Source organism: Ictidomys tridecemlineatus, chromosome X (genome assembly GCF_052094955.1).
Source record: "Ictidomys tridecemlineatus isolate mIctTri1 chromosome X, mIctTri1.hap1, whole genome shotgun sequence".
NCBI lineage: Eukaryota > Metazoa > Chordata > Mammalia > Rodentia > Sciuridae > Ictidomys > Ictidomys tridecemlineatus.
In genome coordinates, this window is record NC_135493.1 from 3,097,120 (window position 1) to 3,113,924 (window position 16,805).

At 34.1% G+C, this 16,805-nt stretch overlaps 1 protein-coding gene and 1 long non-coding RNA gene across 7 annotated transcripts in view; one reads left to right on the forward strand and one right to left on the reverse strand.

Annotated features, from left to right (window-relative positions):
- The window catches only part of Gabra3 (gamma-aminobutyric acid type A receptor subunit alpha3), a 213,235-nt gene that overhangs the window by 142,791 nt on the left and 53,639 nt on the right, over positions 1–16,805 (forward strand). For all 6 annotated transcript variants that reach the window (XM_040286804.2, XM_040286798.2, XM_021735402.3 and 3 more), the window contains 2 exons: positions 1,774–1,841; positions 13,853–14,073. In XM_040286804.2, the coding sequence (XP_040142738.1) occupies positions 1,774–1,841; positions 13,853–14,073 (289 nt within the window). The remainder of the gene's footprint in view (positions 1–1,773; positions 1,842–13,852; positions 14,074–16,805) is intronic.
- LOC144371665 (uncharacterized) overlaps positions 1–16,805 on the reverse strand; it is a 181,876-nt gene that overhangs the window by 112,381 nt on the left and 52,690 nt on the right. The window lies entirely within an intron of this gene.

Here is a 16,805-nt window from a genome sequence, read left to right on the forward strand (position 1 = left end):
GAGAAATGGAGTCAGCTCTCTATAAATTGAGAGCTCTGAAAACATAAGCCCCCAAATAAATTTTTGCTCCTTAAAATTGTTTGTGTCAGATCTTTTGATCATAGTAGCATAAAAGCTGACTAAAACAGAAGAAATTGATACTGAGAAGTGGGGTTGTTGCTGTACTAACCTGAACAAGGTTTGGGGGATTTTTGGAATTTGTGGGAGGAATTTTAGAAAGTTTAGCAATGCAAGCTGGAAAAGTTTAAGATTATTATAAGTGGACTTGAAGAGGGAATTCTGGTGAGAGCTCAGAAGGCCAGACTGTAGGCCATTCATGTTATGTTCCAGCTGAAAAGTTGTCTATATTTTGCTCAAGTCCTGAGATTTCTGTGAGATTGAATTTAAAGATGATGGACTTTTAATCTGGTGGAAGAAATTTCTAGGCAGCATAATATTCAGGCAATGGTGTGGATATTACTGGCAAATTTCAGCCAACTTTATTGTGATAATCAGGAGCAGAAAGATTTGAAAATCTTGCAGTTTGTCCAGAAAACTGTGAATAAAACTGGGGCTAATAAAGATGTAATGAATGTTAAAGACATTACAGACACTAAAGAAATGGTAAAAACTTTACCCAGAAACAATAGGAAAAAATGGCTTGAGGAAATCTCAGGTTCAAGGATATAAAAGTAAAAATTTCTTTGAGCCCAGTGGGGCACCGTACTTGCATGGGTAGGGGCAAGAATTTGTTTTACCAAGTGCATCCACCAAGGCATTCAGAGACTGCTGCAATCTGCAGGATGCTGGAGTTAGGGGGTCATGGAGGTTTCTACCAAGATTTCAAAGGGAGGCCTGGGAGGCCAGGCAAAGTGCAATGGGGATGAGTGCCTATGGGCTGCCCCTGAGAGGGCAATGCATGGAGATGAGAGAAAGAAGCCAAAGCTGCTGGAGACCCCTGAGATTATGAAATGACAATAATGTGGGAAGTCTGCTGAGGAAAACTGCAGGAATCAAGCAGAAACAAGCCAACAAAGAGGCCAGGTAGGTTGCAACCAACAAGGTCACAGGGGCAGAGCTACACAAGCCTTTTGGAGAGTACATCATTATCTCCTGTGCTCCAAATAGCACACATGGAACTAGAAGACTTGTTTGCCCAGATGTATTTCAGTCTTACTTTGGTCCTATCCCAACTTTCTATGCCCCTATTTCTTCATTTTGTAATGAAAATGTTTACTCTATGCCTTTATATATTAGATATTTGCAATTTGCTTTTGATTTTTATAGGAGTGCACAATGAGAGATTGCCTTGAGTATAACAGGCTAATTTGGACTTGGACTTTAGGACAGTTCTAAAACTGTTAAGACTATGGGGACTCTTGGAATAGACTGAATATATTTTGCATTATGAAATGGCCTTGAATTTTAGGTGGCCAGGGATGAGCTGTTATGGTTTAGATATGAGGTTTCCCCCTTGGCCTCTGAGGAATGGAATCAGCCATCAATGGTCTGAGAACTCAGAAACTGCAAGCCCCAAAATAAACTTTTCCTCCTTAAAATTATTCTTGTCAGGTGTTTTTTTCATAGCAAGAAAAACAACTGACTAAAGTAGAAACCTACTTTATGCCTGTATCTAGCATGTTCTCTGTGAAGTAACAGGACAGGTGAGAAGTTCTTGAGGGGTTTTTCCTATGAGTGTGTGAAACATCTTTTCTCAGAAATAGCAAGTATTCTCTCTGATCTAAGGCAACACTCTTTCATGATATTCTGCTTTTTTAACTTTATTTTGCTCAGATGCCGTGACTGAAGTGAAGACTGACATCTATGTGACCAGTTTTGGCCCTGTGTCTGACACGGACATGGTAAGTTTACTTCCTAGGAAGATAAAAATGAAAAATGATGCAATAGGTTTAAGAAAACAAATTGGTATTTTCTTACAGCAGGGCCTTGTAGCTGTGTTCTGAGGAGAAATCTTGTTTCACATGAATTTTGTACCCTCACTAGTCTAGGTTTAGCCAAATCCATCTTTCCTCTGCTATCCTTACCATTCACAAATAAAAAGCACAGACCCACAGCAGGCGAATCCTTGTCTTCTTCCACAAAATACCCTTAAAAACTTGGCGTGGCTCCCTATCTGCAATCAAATTTTCTCCATCCTTTCCCTTTATACTTTACCAACACCATACATATACTGCTACAAATAGATAATGTGAGGAGAACATTTTGGTAGGGATTCTTGCATAAGCAGCCAACAGTGTCATCCAAGAAGTCTGTTCTTTGCAACTGAGTTTAATTCACAGGTCATGAATTGACTGGAGTGATTCAAGGAGTTTGGAGAAAGCGTCTAAACCACTACTGGATACTGATCCTTCTATATATGTAGGCAGGATGACACCTTTGGGATAGACTTAAAGAATATGGCAGGACATAGCAGAGTTAGCAAGGAGATGATCATGAGCCATCTGCAAGAAGTGCTTCTTCTCACATCATTCTCTCTTGCTGCAAAAGCAAAGAATACTGTGAGGCATCGAGGTGAGACGTTTCATACTAAAAGGCCACACATCAGTACCTACTGATATCAGATATTTGATCAAATCATCATATAAACAAAGAAGCAATTATTTCCTCTGTATGTCTGGCAGTTATTAGATGCTAAATGTTTTGAGAATAAAAAAATTAATATTTGGGAAAGTATGTTCTCTCTCTCTCTCTGTATATATACAGAATGTATATATTCTGTATTAAGAATATATATTCTGTATTAATATATAATATATATTCTGTGTATATATATATATATATATATATATATATATTCTGTATTACTCATTTTGACCTAATGAGTAAATACAAGCATTTGTATAGGGAAGTGGTAGAGTTTTTCTTGTATGTAATGCAGAGCCACTAAAGAGATTTGAGTAGGATTGTGAAAATATAATAATCTTGTTTTAGAATGACTTATGTAGTGGTCTATGTAGAATGGACTCCAAGGAGGAAAATGCGGCTGAAAGCAAATTTAGACATACTGATAAAATACATGGCTCATCCATTAGGAGTGAAGTCTAGGAGTCAAAAAAGAAGATTAGTTCTCAGGAAGGGAGCTTATTAATATGTATATATTTCTGATCTGGAATGTCTCCTGAAAAGTTCATGCTTTGGAAACATGGTTCCCAATACAGCAAGGCTCAGAGTTCTAGGCACTTATTATCAGTCAATTAATCCCTTTGATGAATTAATAATTTGAATGAACTGCAGGGTGGTAACTATAGGCAGATGGGGCATGCCTTAAGGAAGTAGATCATTGAGGGAGGACGCCCTTGGCGATTATGTTTTGTCCCCTCCTCTCTTTTTCTCTGTCTCTCTCTGTTGTCTGTCTTGTTTTTCCACTGCATCGACCCTGGTTGCCATGATCTGAGCATTATCTGAGCAGTTTTACTCTACCACATCATTTTCACCATGATGTTCTACCTCACTTCAGTCCCCAAAGCAATGGAGTTGGCCAACCATGGAATTAATCTCTGAAATCATGAGCCAAAGTAAACTTTTCTTTCTTAAAGTTGCTCTTACCAAGTATTTTGGTTATGGGGATGAAAAGCTAATACAGTATGTGAGTGGTTAAGGGTAAAGTAGACTCCCTGTGAACTCCTTGACAGCAAATGCTGAGTCCTCATGGTTTCCCAGGCACTTATATCATTTGACACTTAAGGAGAGCTCAGTAAATGGTATGATCAATGAATGAGGAATGAAAAAGATGATTATCTCTTAGGGAAAGCAAGGAGGCCCATATGTCTAGATGGCCCCTTCTCAACCTGTTATCTAGACTCAGGAATGCATTAAAGTTGTACCAGTTGGCCATTCAAGAAGTACTCTTTAGGAACTCAACTCTACATTAAAGGATGCTAGTGGCCTGGGGCTATAGCTCAGTGATAAAACACTTGCCTTTCATGTATGAGGCACTAGGTTCAATCCTCAGAACCACATAAAAGTAAATAAATAAAGATATTATGCCCATCTACAACCAAAAATATTTTTAAAAAAGGACATTAGGCAAACCAATATTCAGAGAGTTCATAGGCCATCAGGAACAACTGATTCACCATGGATATGCACCCTTTTTTTTTGAACTGCGGTGAATTGATTATGAATTAGGATTTTTATTTAAAAATTATCAAAAGCTCCTCTTTTAAAACACACACCTTCATACAAATACTCTTATTCTCACTCATGTGCCAACATCCGCAAATACATTCAGACAAATATATACCGCAGGCTGGGGTTGTGGTTTAGTGGCAGAGTACTTGCCTAGTATGTGTGAAGCACTGGGTTTCATCCTTAGTACACATAAAAATAAATAAAATAAAGGTCCATTGACAACTAAAAAAATTATAAAATGTATACCACAAATGCATACAGAATAAACACCACCAACACACTCTAAGACATTCTGTAAGCGTACACATGAAAATAAGCATCTAAATCTAGTGATACCAATGAAGCACATCTGAAGTTCTTTTCCCTCCTCCTCTTCCACCCATGGATGTGATAGGCCCTGGAGACATTTCTAATAATCCAGATTTTCTCTCTCTCTTGGAGTTTTATGTTTCACTTCTTTGTTTTTCTTCATCACCATTAAGCCAAAGTAAGAGTATGGTTCTTTCCCTATTAGGGCTGGCTAGGTCTTGATTTGTTTCTAGCCAGAGCGTTTTGGTCCAAAATATTTTCCTAAAGAAATAGAAATAGTATTTTGTTCACAAATAAGGAAACTTGTAGTGCCAGTTTCAGCACTGATTCATCACCAACCATAATCTTTTGTACCCATAGCATTCATTGACCGAACACTGGCTTCCTTCCCACAGGTACAGCTTCTTAATTTGACAGAAAGCACCTTAAAATTATGGGCCATGTCTATTTTGTTCATCTTAATACCATAACTGCCTAACTCAAAGATGATTTTGAACCTGGTTGAAATCAGAATTTGATAGGCATCATGAATGTAAAGGTTGTGTTAACCATTTGCAAACAATGGAGTTAGACACTGAAGCAAGACATAGATCCTCAGTAGTAATATCAATTCTGTGTCCATGACCTCCCAGGAGAGAGAGAGAACAGAAATATGACCCCAAGGCTACAAAGAGTTTAGTGCAAATGCACCTTCATTGACACTTCTCTCTCAAATTGGGTTTGTCCACCCCTACCAGTGAAGTCTGGCTCTTGGAAAGTGGAGATATTTTTCATGATCTCCCAAGATCCTTTGAATTAGAATGTGAAGAGTGGGAAACAGGCTGAAGAATAGTATTTTGTGCTCATAGCCAATGATTGGAATGAAAGATAGAAACAACAGATGACAAAAAAAAGCATGCTCTTCTGATCCAAACCAGCTTCTTTCTTAGCTTCCATCCTAGCTGTCAATATTCTGAGTCCCAGGCACTGTTCCACATTTTCTCCTGATCCTTGGACAAACAGGAGGTTTAGGGACCCAGGATCCTGGGTTATATATTCAAAAGATAGCTATCTGAAGATACCAATAAAACTAGTAAAAAATATAGAGGACAAAGAGGAATCATGTTAGGAGACTCAGGGAGCAGAAAAACTAGAAAATTTAAAATGCCAATTCTAGGTAGTTTAAACTTACCTTCTCCTCAAGGATATTTAACTATTTAGATCCTACTAAGATAAAAACTGAGAGCTATAACTTATCAACAGAGAAAATTCCTAGGGTATATAATGGACAACCAACTATTGGTATAAGGAGATAATACTATATAAGAACTAACCATCTAGTTTAATGAGAAAAATGAAATGGAAACTTGGGAAATGAGAACCCATAAAAGACATTATAGTCATAATTCTTGAAAACACATTCAGGTAACATACATTCTGGTCTGGCAACTATATATGAAAATCATGTGAAGTTATCAAAATAGCCTAAAACTGTACAAGAAAAAATTGTGTTAATTACAAAAAAAAGTAGCACACAGATCTCTCTCCTGATGGTGGTTGAATGAGAATTAGTGTACTTGTTTTACTCCCTAACAGCAAAACAAGTGGCTATATTCTTTTCAAGTCTCCTTTAATGGCAGTCTGAGGCCAAGAATGGATTGGTCTATTTTGAAAACCTCTTGGGCTGTCAATTTTCTCTTATTTCATAGCATAATACACCTGAAAGAGTGATGTGGATTCATGACTCCTCAAAATAGATAATCATGGAAACAAGACAAATTAGTTGAGGGGGAAAAGGAAGATCAAAATAAGAGAGTTCTGCAAAAAAAAAAAAAAAGCCTTCACTGTAATGCTAATGTTAATGCACTTTGGTCTAATGTTAAGTACCTTGGTCCTCACACTCTGCTAAAAATGAATGAGCCTCTCAAACTTTTTCTGAGATTTGCTTTGACATATAGAATATTGTTGGAGACAGGAAGTCATTCAAGTTCCAACATCAAGATAGAAATGGTTCCTCACAAGCTAAGTGTCATCAGTGCCTTGTATAGGAAATGTATTAAGTGCCTTTCCCAAGAGGCAGACTTAGGCTTATTATCTGGAAGATTTGATTTAAATGCCTCACAAAACAACAGAATCCATTTGTCGATTTGGAGGCAATCATCCTTGGAGAGTATACAAGGGCTCAATTTGCAAGGAAGGAATTGATTGCATTTTTAGAATGGTTAGGTCAAAATCTGATTGCTTTTGGCCAAAGGTCATAGATTGCTTATGGAGTAAGTAATCGTGATGTGATTTTCCCCAGTATTTTTTACTCTTTAGAGAATAAAATATAAAAAAATAGGTACCTATCAACCAACTTTTAAAAAGATTAAATAGATTAGAGTACAAATTCTTTAAAAATGTACTACATTTTTTTTTTGAAAACTAACCTTTAAAGAAACAGGTGGCATCCCTGTGAATCTTACTAGATTCCATTCTCCTTTCTCTTTCCCTCCTCAAAGATAATTATGATCATGAATTTGCATTTTTCTTTTTGATGTTATATATGTGCTTCAGACTAATTACTGATTTTAGTGTTTTTAACCTTTTGTGTAAAATGCATTACATCACATGAATCATTTTACAACTTATTGTTCAACCCTGTATTAAAAACTATTATTTTTGATAAGCTTAATGTAACTTATTTATTTTAACTATTAAAAATTATTACATTATATTTTTTATAATGCATCCATTTTCCTGTTAATGTGCACTTATGGTGTTTACAGTTTTTTTGCTACTTTAGAAACAATGATTCAACAAACATTCTTATGTATATCTTCAAGTGATAATATTTGAATTTTTGTAGAGTGTGTATTTACAGATAAAATTTGTGATTCATAAAGTTTGCATAATTTAACCTTTTTTCAGATATGGACAGATATTTTTGTAATGGGTTATATCAATTTATAATCCCACTAGCAGTATTAGAGCTTCATTTGTCCACACTTTGCTAACATTGCATATTGTCACCATTTATTTTTTGACATTTTGATATGTATGAAGTGATATCTAATTGATATATTTGCATTTTCCTGGTTACCTTTGAGGTTAAGCATTTTTGGTTGTGTGTGCATTTAGTGGCAGTGTTACTAATGAAGAGATGCCTTTCCTTTCCACAGAGCTGGAAACTCAACACACTTTTGAATTGAAGTTTCCTGTGAGAGGTGTGTGTGTGTGTGTGTGTGTGTGTGTGTGTGTGTGTGTGTGTGTGTGTGTGAGAGAGAGAGAGAGAGAGAGAGAGAGAGAGAGAGAGAGAGACTGATTGGACTGATTGAACAATTGGTGGTACCTAGGTTTGTAGACTGATTGTAGCTTCAAGAAATGTTAGATATTTGGGTTTTGACAATTTGAAAAGATGGGAATAATATATGATTAAAATAATATTGGAAAATTTACAAGATTTCTTAGAAAGGCTAAATGACAACCGTAAACAGTAATGAATATGATATATCTACTATATGTTGCATTCCTAGTTTTCTAAGAAGTGTATCCGTATGTGTGTTCACTTATGAGTGTATTTGAAATTTTCCAATTCCTATTTTGGCCCCTATTAAGATATTGCATTATTTCCCCCTCTAAACTATCAATGTGGTTAATTATATTAGTAGATTTCCTCATATCAGGGCAACTTTACATTCCTAGGACAAATATAACTTACTAATGTTATTTTATTTTTTATATATCTCTTATTTGGTTTTACTATTATTGTATTCATAGCCTCTGTATTTGTTTATGGATGTCCCCAAATGTAGGCACTTACCACTACCTACATTGCTACTTCTCTGATCCAAGATACCATCTCTTCTGGCATGTCCAGCTGGAAAAAGTCCCTAACTGATTTTCCCATCTCTACTCTATTTTAGTTATTATTTTAATTTTACTATGGGGTACAATGTGATAATTCAGTATATGTATACAATATATAATGTGTGATGCTTATCAGTTCTACTCTTATTTCCCTACAATCTATTTTCCACAAGCTAACAGTAAGCCTTTACACACACAACTGGCTCTATGTATCCATGGACTGTATTCCCAAATTCAGCCAAATGCTGAGTGTGAAAATATTTTAAAAATTTTTGCACGTTCACTAAACACATACAGACTTTTTTCCTTTTATTATTCCCTAAACAATGCAGTATAACAATTTGTATAGCATTTACATTGTGTTAGGCATTATACATAATCTGGAGATGATTTAAGGCATACAGTAAGTTGTATGTATGTTATATGCAAACACTATAAGGGATTTGACATCCTCAAATTTTGGTATCTTCAGGGATTCATGGAACCAGTCCATCTTGGATTTGAGGGACCAAAGTAGATAAGGTAGTGTTATAGAAACTCTTGTGCTCATCAACTGGTACAAAAAATCATTAACTATTTTTCTAATTTTACTATTATATATCACCACCCTTTCCATTACTATTCCTCCCTTGTCTGTTTTTCTTGATAAATTTGTCAGAAGTTTTTTTTAAAGTATTGTTAGTGTTCAAAGTATCTTGTTTTTACCTTTTTTCATCATCTGTATTATTTCTTTTTTTTCTAGTTCACTAATTTTTGCTCTTATCTGGATCATCCTTTTTACTGTCCTTAAAAATACTTGGTAGGGGCTGGGGATATAGCTCAGTTGGTAGAGTCCTTGCCTTGCATGCATAAGGCCCTTGGTTCAATCCCCAGCACCCCCCTCCAAAAAAAAAAAAAAAAGAAAGGAAGAAAATACTTGATGTTCCTGCTCTTCCTTGTTTCTTGACATTTTTGTAGTATGTCTTTCAATTTTAACTTGTAAAAATTTTGTTATTAATTCCTAATTTCATGCCTCATATTTAATAAAAATAGTCTCTAGGGTATGACATATTTATTGAGATTGGCTTTATGGCTTAGCACATTGCCATTTTTCTTTTTTGGCAAAAATTTTATGTGTTTTACTGGGTATTTAATCAGTAAGTCTGTCTGTGTTCTTTGGCTCATGCTTGTCAGTTAAGGTTCTTGATTTTATTCAATTTTCGATCTCATTTATCTTTCCCTTGTTCAGAATCTATGGTTTGTTGATTTGTCCATGTAATTCAAGTTTTGTCTTATGTATTTTGATTCCATGGTATTAATGCATTCAAAGATAGAGTTGTTATATTTTCTACTTGAAATACTCCAGCTAATGTCATTATATTTCATCCCCTCAAAAATGTTTGTCCTACAGTCTGTTCTACCTCTATTTTACAGCTCTACAACCTTTATTTTAATTAATTAAGATTAACCAATGTATGATTTCAATCTGTCGATTTTTATGTCTTGTTTGTACAGAGTATGTAAGTACATTGTTTATAATATTTCAATTTTATTTACAGTAGTTTATTTATATTATATGATTGTGTGTATTATTCCTCCCAATTTTTCTATGATTTATTTATTTTTCTTATCTTGCCTTCTATAAGATTGAAGCATTTTCTACATTTCCTTTTGTTTCCTCTGTTGTTTTGTGTTTTACATTCTACTTATTATATTCTTGAGTGATTATCTTATATAATAACATGCATATGTGACCTAAAGTCTAATGGTACTGAATATTTTCACTCTTCTCTCAAATTCAATAATGTATTAACTTACATATTCTTACTCTATCCTTTCATTTGGTTTAATTAGTTTTGCTTTGCCTTAGTTTAATAGCCTTTATTACTATTTGTAAATAGCCAGTATTTGTTTAGTTTACCCAAAACATCATCAATACTTATACTTGCTTTTCCTTGTGGCATATTCCTTTTGCTTGATTTTCAAGGATAAAAAGGCTTTCTCCTCTCAATCTTCTGTTTTGAGACATTCAGAAATTCTTTTAGTAGCTCTTTTCATAAGGCTTCATTCCACAATTTACTTATTCAAAAAGTGTGTATAGAGAATCTACTTTATAGCAGTCAGAGTTCTAGGTGCTGAGGGTATAGTAGCAAATAGAGAAAAGACCCTACTTTTATGGGACTTCCAGGCTGTTGGCATGAAACACATAATAAATATATATTTCATGAGTGCTATGAAGAAGAAATGTAGCACATGATAAGGGGAACAGAAATTACTATTTATGATAGAATGGTCAAGGAATGCCTTTCTGATGTGACTTTTGAATTAGACCTGAAGGCAGTAATTGACCCAGCCATGAGAAAATCTGAGATAAGAATGAGGACTAGTTAGTGGTAAATTCTCTGTATTGTTTTATTTATCTAAAATTAGCTTTGGGCTGAGGATGTGGCTCAGGCGGTAACGTGCTAGCCTGGCATGCACCGGGCGCTGGGTTTGATCCTCAGCCTTACATAAAAGAAAGATGTTGTGTCCACCAAAAACTGAAAAATAAATATTAAAAAATTCTCTCTCTCTCTCTCTCTCTCTCTCTCTCTCTCTCTCTCTCTCTCTCTCTTTAAAAAAATAAAATAAAATTAGCTTCTTGTTCATCTTGCTCTTAAAATACAGTCTAGCTGACTATAGCATTCTGAGTTAACCATTATTTTTCTTTTAGCATTTCAAGATGTATTTTTGATGTCTTTTGACTTCTATTATTGCTTTTTAAAAAATATTTTTTAGTTGTTGAGGGACCTTTATTTTTTTACTTATATGTAATGCTGAGAATTTAACCCAGTGCCTCACACATGCTAGGCAAGCACTCTTCCCCTGAGCTACAACCCGAGCCCCTCTATTATTCCTTTTAAGAAAATTTCTATCAATCAAAATTATATTATATTGTAGGTTACATGTCATTTATATTTTGTTTTGAAGTTCACCACTTTAATATTCTTAAATCTGCTATATGCTTGCTTGGATCTGCTTTAATTTATTGAGCTCATTATGGTTTCAAAGCTAAGGATCCATATATTTCAACAATTATGAGACAACTCATCCATTAGTTCTTTGAATATTATTCCTCTTCTATTTTCTCTATTCTTTCACATTTAGAATCTTAATAGACATATGTTGAACCTTTTCTTTTTGTCCTCTATAAAAGAATAAGAGATTTTCCTCTTTTCATATTTTCTCATTTATCTGTCTGAAATATAAACTGAGCAATTTTTCCGCATATGTATCTTCCAGTTCATTAGTCTCTCTTCAGTAATATCTAATCTACTTTATATGACACATTAATTAAGCTTTAATTTCTGAAGACTATTTCTCTTTTACAAAAGGTCAGCTTCAAATAGACCTTTTAAAATCAGATTTTTCTTTCTTACCTTTCCCCATAACCTTTATAATTTTAATTGTACTTTTTTCATAATCTCTATTTGATAATTATGTTATATGAAGTACTTGGAGGGAGTCTAATTTTGTTATATGTTGTATCATCCGACTCTTGCTCATGATCATTTTCTTTGGTGTTTTGTTATTGTGGGCTGTGAATTTATTTTTAGTTGTTTGTAGTTATGTCCCTCTAGAGTGTTTTTGTGTTTGCTTCTGTAAGTTAATCTTGTAGTATCTCCAGCCTGAAACTAATTTTTATGTTAATTTTTCAGTTTGAAAACCTCAGATCAAGCAGATAGTGTACATTTAAATATACCACAAAAGATGAGGATGGAAGTTGCTAAATTTGATTTTAAAAAAAGGCTTTCCCCTCTCTCCTCAACCTTCTGTTTTGAGTGTTTGTGTTGTGGATTGGTTTTGTCTAATTAATTTTATCTAGTTCACCCTTTTGCTGAGGTTGGAACCTTTCAGGATCTTTGCTTTATGTGGGAGTCTAATTCCAGTTTCTCATTTGGCAGAGTCCTAGTTTACACCCATTACCCTGGTTATTTATAAAATCTCCTCTTGCTCTCAAAAATAGTCCTATTGAGACAATAAATCATATGATTTTTTAGATTCTTAAGCAAGGATATACTTGGTATGCTGGAAGAATAAAAAGCCATATTGGTTAATTTGTGGAGAAGGAGTGAAGGATATCTCAAAGAGGAAGACAAGGGCCAGTATATGTCAGGGAAGATAATCAAGATATGATCAGAAGTCATTAGGGTGTTTTAAACTAAAGAATTTTAATAAATTTCTGGTAGATTTTTTTTTCAAACTGACCTCCTGCAGTAATCCCCTGTGTTTTGTGGTTAATCAAGAATTTGGGCAAAATTTGCATTCAGATTTTGAGATTCTCCTTCTCAGTGGTTCTCTGGCTTACAGAAACTCTCTAAGCATTTTAGCACATCCTTCAGTCCTGAACATTTCCTCTGATACATAAAAATAATAAGTTTTCAGACTTCTGCCATGTGAATAGTGATGGATTGAGGAATTTCTTCAGCCTAAAAAGCAGCAAACTCACAAGCAACATCCAATACAGTTCTTTTATTTAGTGGACTACTACTCAATTATTTGTGCCTGATTTTTCTGGGTCCCATAGTTGCCTCTATTTGTATGTTGTATGGTGGTCAGCTGGGACTTGAAGCAGAGAATATACTGAGATTTATATGTCCATCATTTCAGTGATTTTCTTGCTTCTAGTACTCTCATCCCTAATATTCCAGATTTCCTGCCACCTTGAGTTAGGAAGGCTATTTGTCATACATGTCAGAGGAGTGCTAGGCTTGGGGTATTACCTACAGGAAAGAAAAATTACTAATTTACAATTTGAATCCATGGCTATTACCATCTTCCAAGTATATACTCATTTTTGTCTGTCTGCTTTCAATCATTCCCCATTGCTTTCATGTAATATACAGTTGTTGTTCAGATTTAATCATTGATAGCAATGGAAGGATGTGCTCAAACAATTTTTTCTACTATTACCAAAACCTTGAACACTTATACTTGTTTTAACTTATATTTTGATTAATAGGAAATTTGAACATTTTTAATTTTTGATAAGAATTTTTATCCATTTATTTAATTTTCTGTTCACTTACCCATTTTTTTCTATGTGTGCATTTATTTCAATTTTATTTATATATGAGATTTAATTGCCTATTGAAGATAAGGTTTTAACCCATCTGACATATTGTTACTTTGAGGCTTTGATGAAATATGTGTTAAAGTATAAAGTTTGTTTTTATGGTTATTGTTATATTGGCCTTAGATGTTTATATGCTATCTTCCTAGAGTAAAGACAAAGTTAGGAATTTCTTCTATTAAAACAAGAAAGTGTTTGCATTTTCATAAGAAAAGTCTTGTAGTCAGCTTGTGTGATGTGTAAAATAGTATTAGTACTGCTATTTCTAATAAAAGCCTTATCAGATATATTATCACTATACTCACAATCCCTATGGCATTATTTTTCAGCCATAATCATTTACCTGACTTATCAGTAACCATTCAATAACCACTGTTAGTAGACTGCTGTTCTTCTACATCAGAAGATGTAATTAATATTTGCTGAGGGCACTGCTGGTCCTCATCAAGACTCTTCTGAAAAAAAAATATTTTCTCTCTTTTCTATCCCTAGGAGTACACCATTGATGTATTTTTTAGACAGACATGGCATGATGAAAGACTGAAATTTGATGGACCCATGAAGATCCTTCCACTGAACAATCTCCTGGCTAGTAAGATCTGGACTCCTGACACCTTCTTTCATAATGGCAAGAAATCAGTGGCTCATAATATGACCACACCGAACAAGCTGCTCAGACTGGTAGACAATGGAACCCTTCTCTATACAATGAGGTGAGAGAATGATTGCTCCTAACTAGAATATATTGTGGATAGGATTGGGGTTGTAAGCAGCACATTTTAGGGTATCCATAATTATTTCAAATTTACAGATTAGAAATGAATACACACATATGTATATATACATGCACACTTCTTAACATATTTGCTTGTATGTATACATACTCTGTATACACATATAAATAGGTAGCTGCACATATAAATAATCTGAGACAGAGATATATGTGTATTTTATAAATGTATGCATACTCAAAGACACATGTGACCTAATACACAGGCACATTCATATTTAAGGACACTAAATTTCATAAACTTACAAATATATATATATAGGTGTGAACATACTGATCATTAGAATATGCTGAGTTTGACTAGGGAAAAATACCCTTATGAAACAGACTTGTGAGACTCAGATGAGATGATAGATATTTTCTGAAACATGTTTTATATATACAAATAAAAAATACTGCGATACTTATTTTATGTCACATTACCTGGAATTTTATATAAATGAAGTTTCCAAACACTTCAGATTGTAGCTTAGTGAAATCTTCATAAAATATAAAATATGTTTTATACATTTTTACCACCCAATACATAGGAGCCATCATAATTTTATGTATTTCATGACTCATTATTGTCTTTAGAGTTACTAGATATTGAATTTCACTGTCAAAAGAATATCTTTGAGAGCACTTGCAATACAATAAGATTTTTTGCTCCAATACTAAAAAAATTTTTTTGGTTTTTGTGTGTGCTTTTTATTCTTTTGATAGCTCTTATGCTGTCATTTGTCACTCTTTGAAGCTTCCTCCCACATTAATGTGTGTTCATTTTGTGTAACTGAGTGAACCTTTATTGAATAGATAAATGCAATCATTCAGTGCAGTTTCTAGGGCTATTTTAAATTTATGGATTTATTATTTTGCACAATGAAACTCAATGCATGGCTGGTGAATATATGAATTATATCCCTCATTACTTCCAATTTGTTATTTACTGATGTTTTCCTACAAGAATTTGGGAGACAGGAAAATGGCTTAGGAACAAAGGATAAAAGATGAATACTTAAAAGTTGAAGGAGAGAGGAAGAAATGAGAGAGTAGAGGAAAAATGGACATATGGTAGAGGAGAAATTCTAGAGAAAAGAAGAAAAATGGATATGAATTGGATAGAGAAGGAGAGGGGAAGGGAAGACTAATTATGTACATTTTCTCCAGATTTTATATATATTATGAATACATATTACATATGTATGTGTGTGAGTATATATGACATATAACATACATATCATATATAGAGAGAAGGAAGAGAGAGATGAAGATAGAGAAAGAGAGAATGTGAGAAAGGAGAGAAAAGAGTAGAAAAGCTGAGAAGATAATGGAGAAGATGGAGGAAAATAAAGAGACTAAGTATTAGGATGCCATAAAAGGATGGGAAAACTTGATGAAGAGGATATAATATATGAGAAAAAAAGAAGAAAAGACATAGAGGAGTAGGGGAATAAACACTGAAGGAGATGAACAAAAGGGAAGGAAATCATGGGTGCAAGAAAGACAAGTCTTAATTCAATTTGTTCATTTACCAAACAGGTTTGACTTTCTAATACATACATGGCCCTGGACTAAGTTATGGGTATACAAACATTAATTACAGATGGTCTCTGTCCTTTTGACCATCACAATATAATAAGGGTGAAACATTAATTAGATAATCACAAATAATATTAACTAAAATGCTAAAGATATATATATATGTATATATATATATATATATATATATATATATATATATATACACACACAATTATTGGAAGAGAGAGGAGAGTTGTCTAATTTATTCTCCTGAGACAGGTTGAGAAAAGAGTCTTTTGGTTAGGCAGCTCCTAGGTTCCGGGTTATTGGTATTAATTTTTATATTATTACATATGTGGAATATAATCAAATATAGGTAGGAGCAGAGGGCAGAGAGGATGGGTATTCTAGACAGAAAGCCAAGTGTACAATTGCAGTGAATGGAAGACATTTTAGATAAGAGAATGAGGTGGTGATTTTTTAAATTTAATATATGACAATGTAGTTACTGTGTAAAAAATGTATGTGAACATGAAAATTAGGGAAAATAGTTAGGAAATGGCCAAAATCATCTGGATAAGAAGCTTTGAATTTCTATTTCAGATAAATAGATTGGAATGCAGAAGGGATGATAAATTGGGGAAATAGGCAGTAAATACAGATCAAGGATCCAATCATAAAACACTACTATCATTAAGGCAGAGGAGGAAAAAGAGGGACCTATAAAGGAGATCCAGAAGGACAGTGAGGGAAATGTTAATAGAATCAATAGTGTGCTCTATCTTGAAAGGTAAGCATGGTGGTCAGTACTGCCACTTGGCAAATTGTCCCTATTCTCCTCCTTCTGGATACATGGTAGTATTATATTCCCCTTGTACCTTAAAGTTGGGCAGAAACAAATGACTTATTTGGGTTAATCTAATACAAGTGTAAATAAATGGCACATGTTAATTCTAAGGGACAGAGGAAGCCTTTCAGAACCAGTGCATGATATGCCATGTTGCCTTTCCTCATCATAGTGATACACATTATTCCAGATGGTTTTGGATCCATCATTCTATGTTCCTGTTCCTAATTGAGGTTGACATAGAAGCAAGTTTCTTCCCAAACCACAGATAAACAATGTGAATTAGAAATGAACTTTTGTTGCTT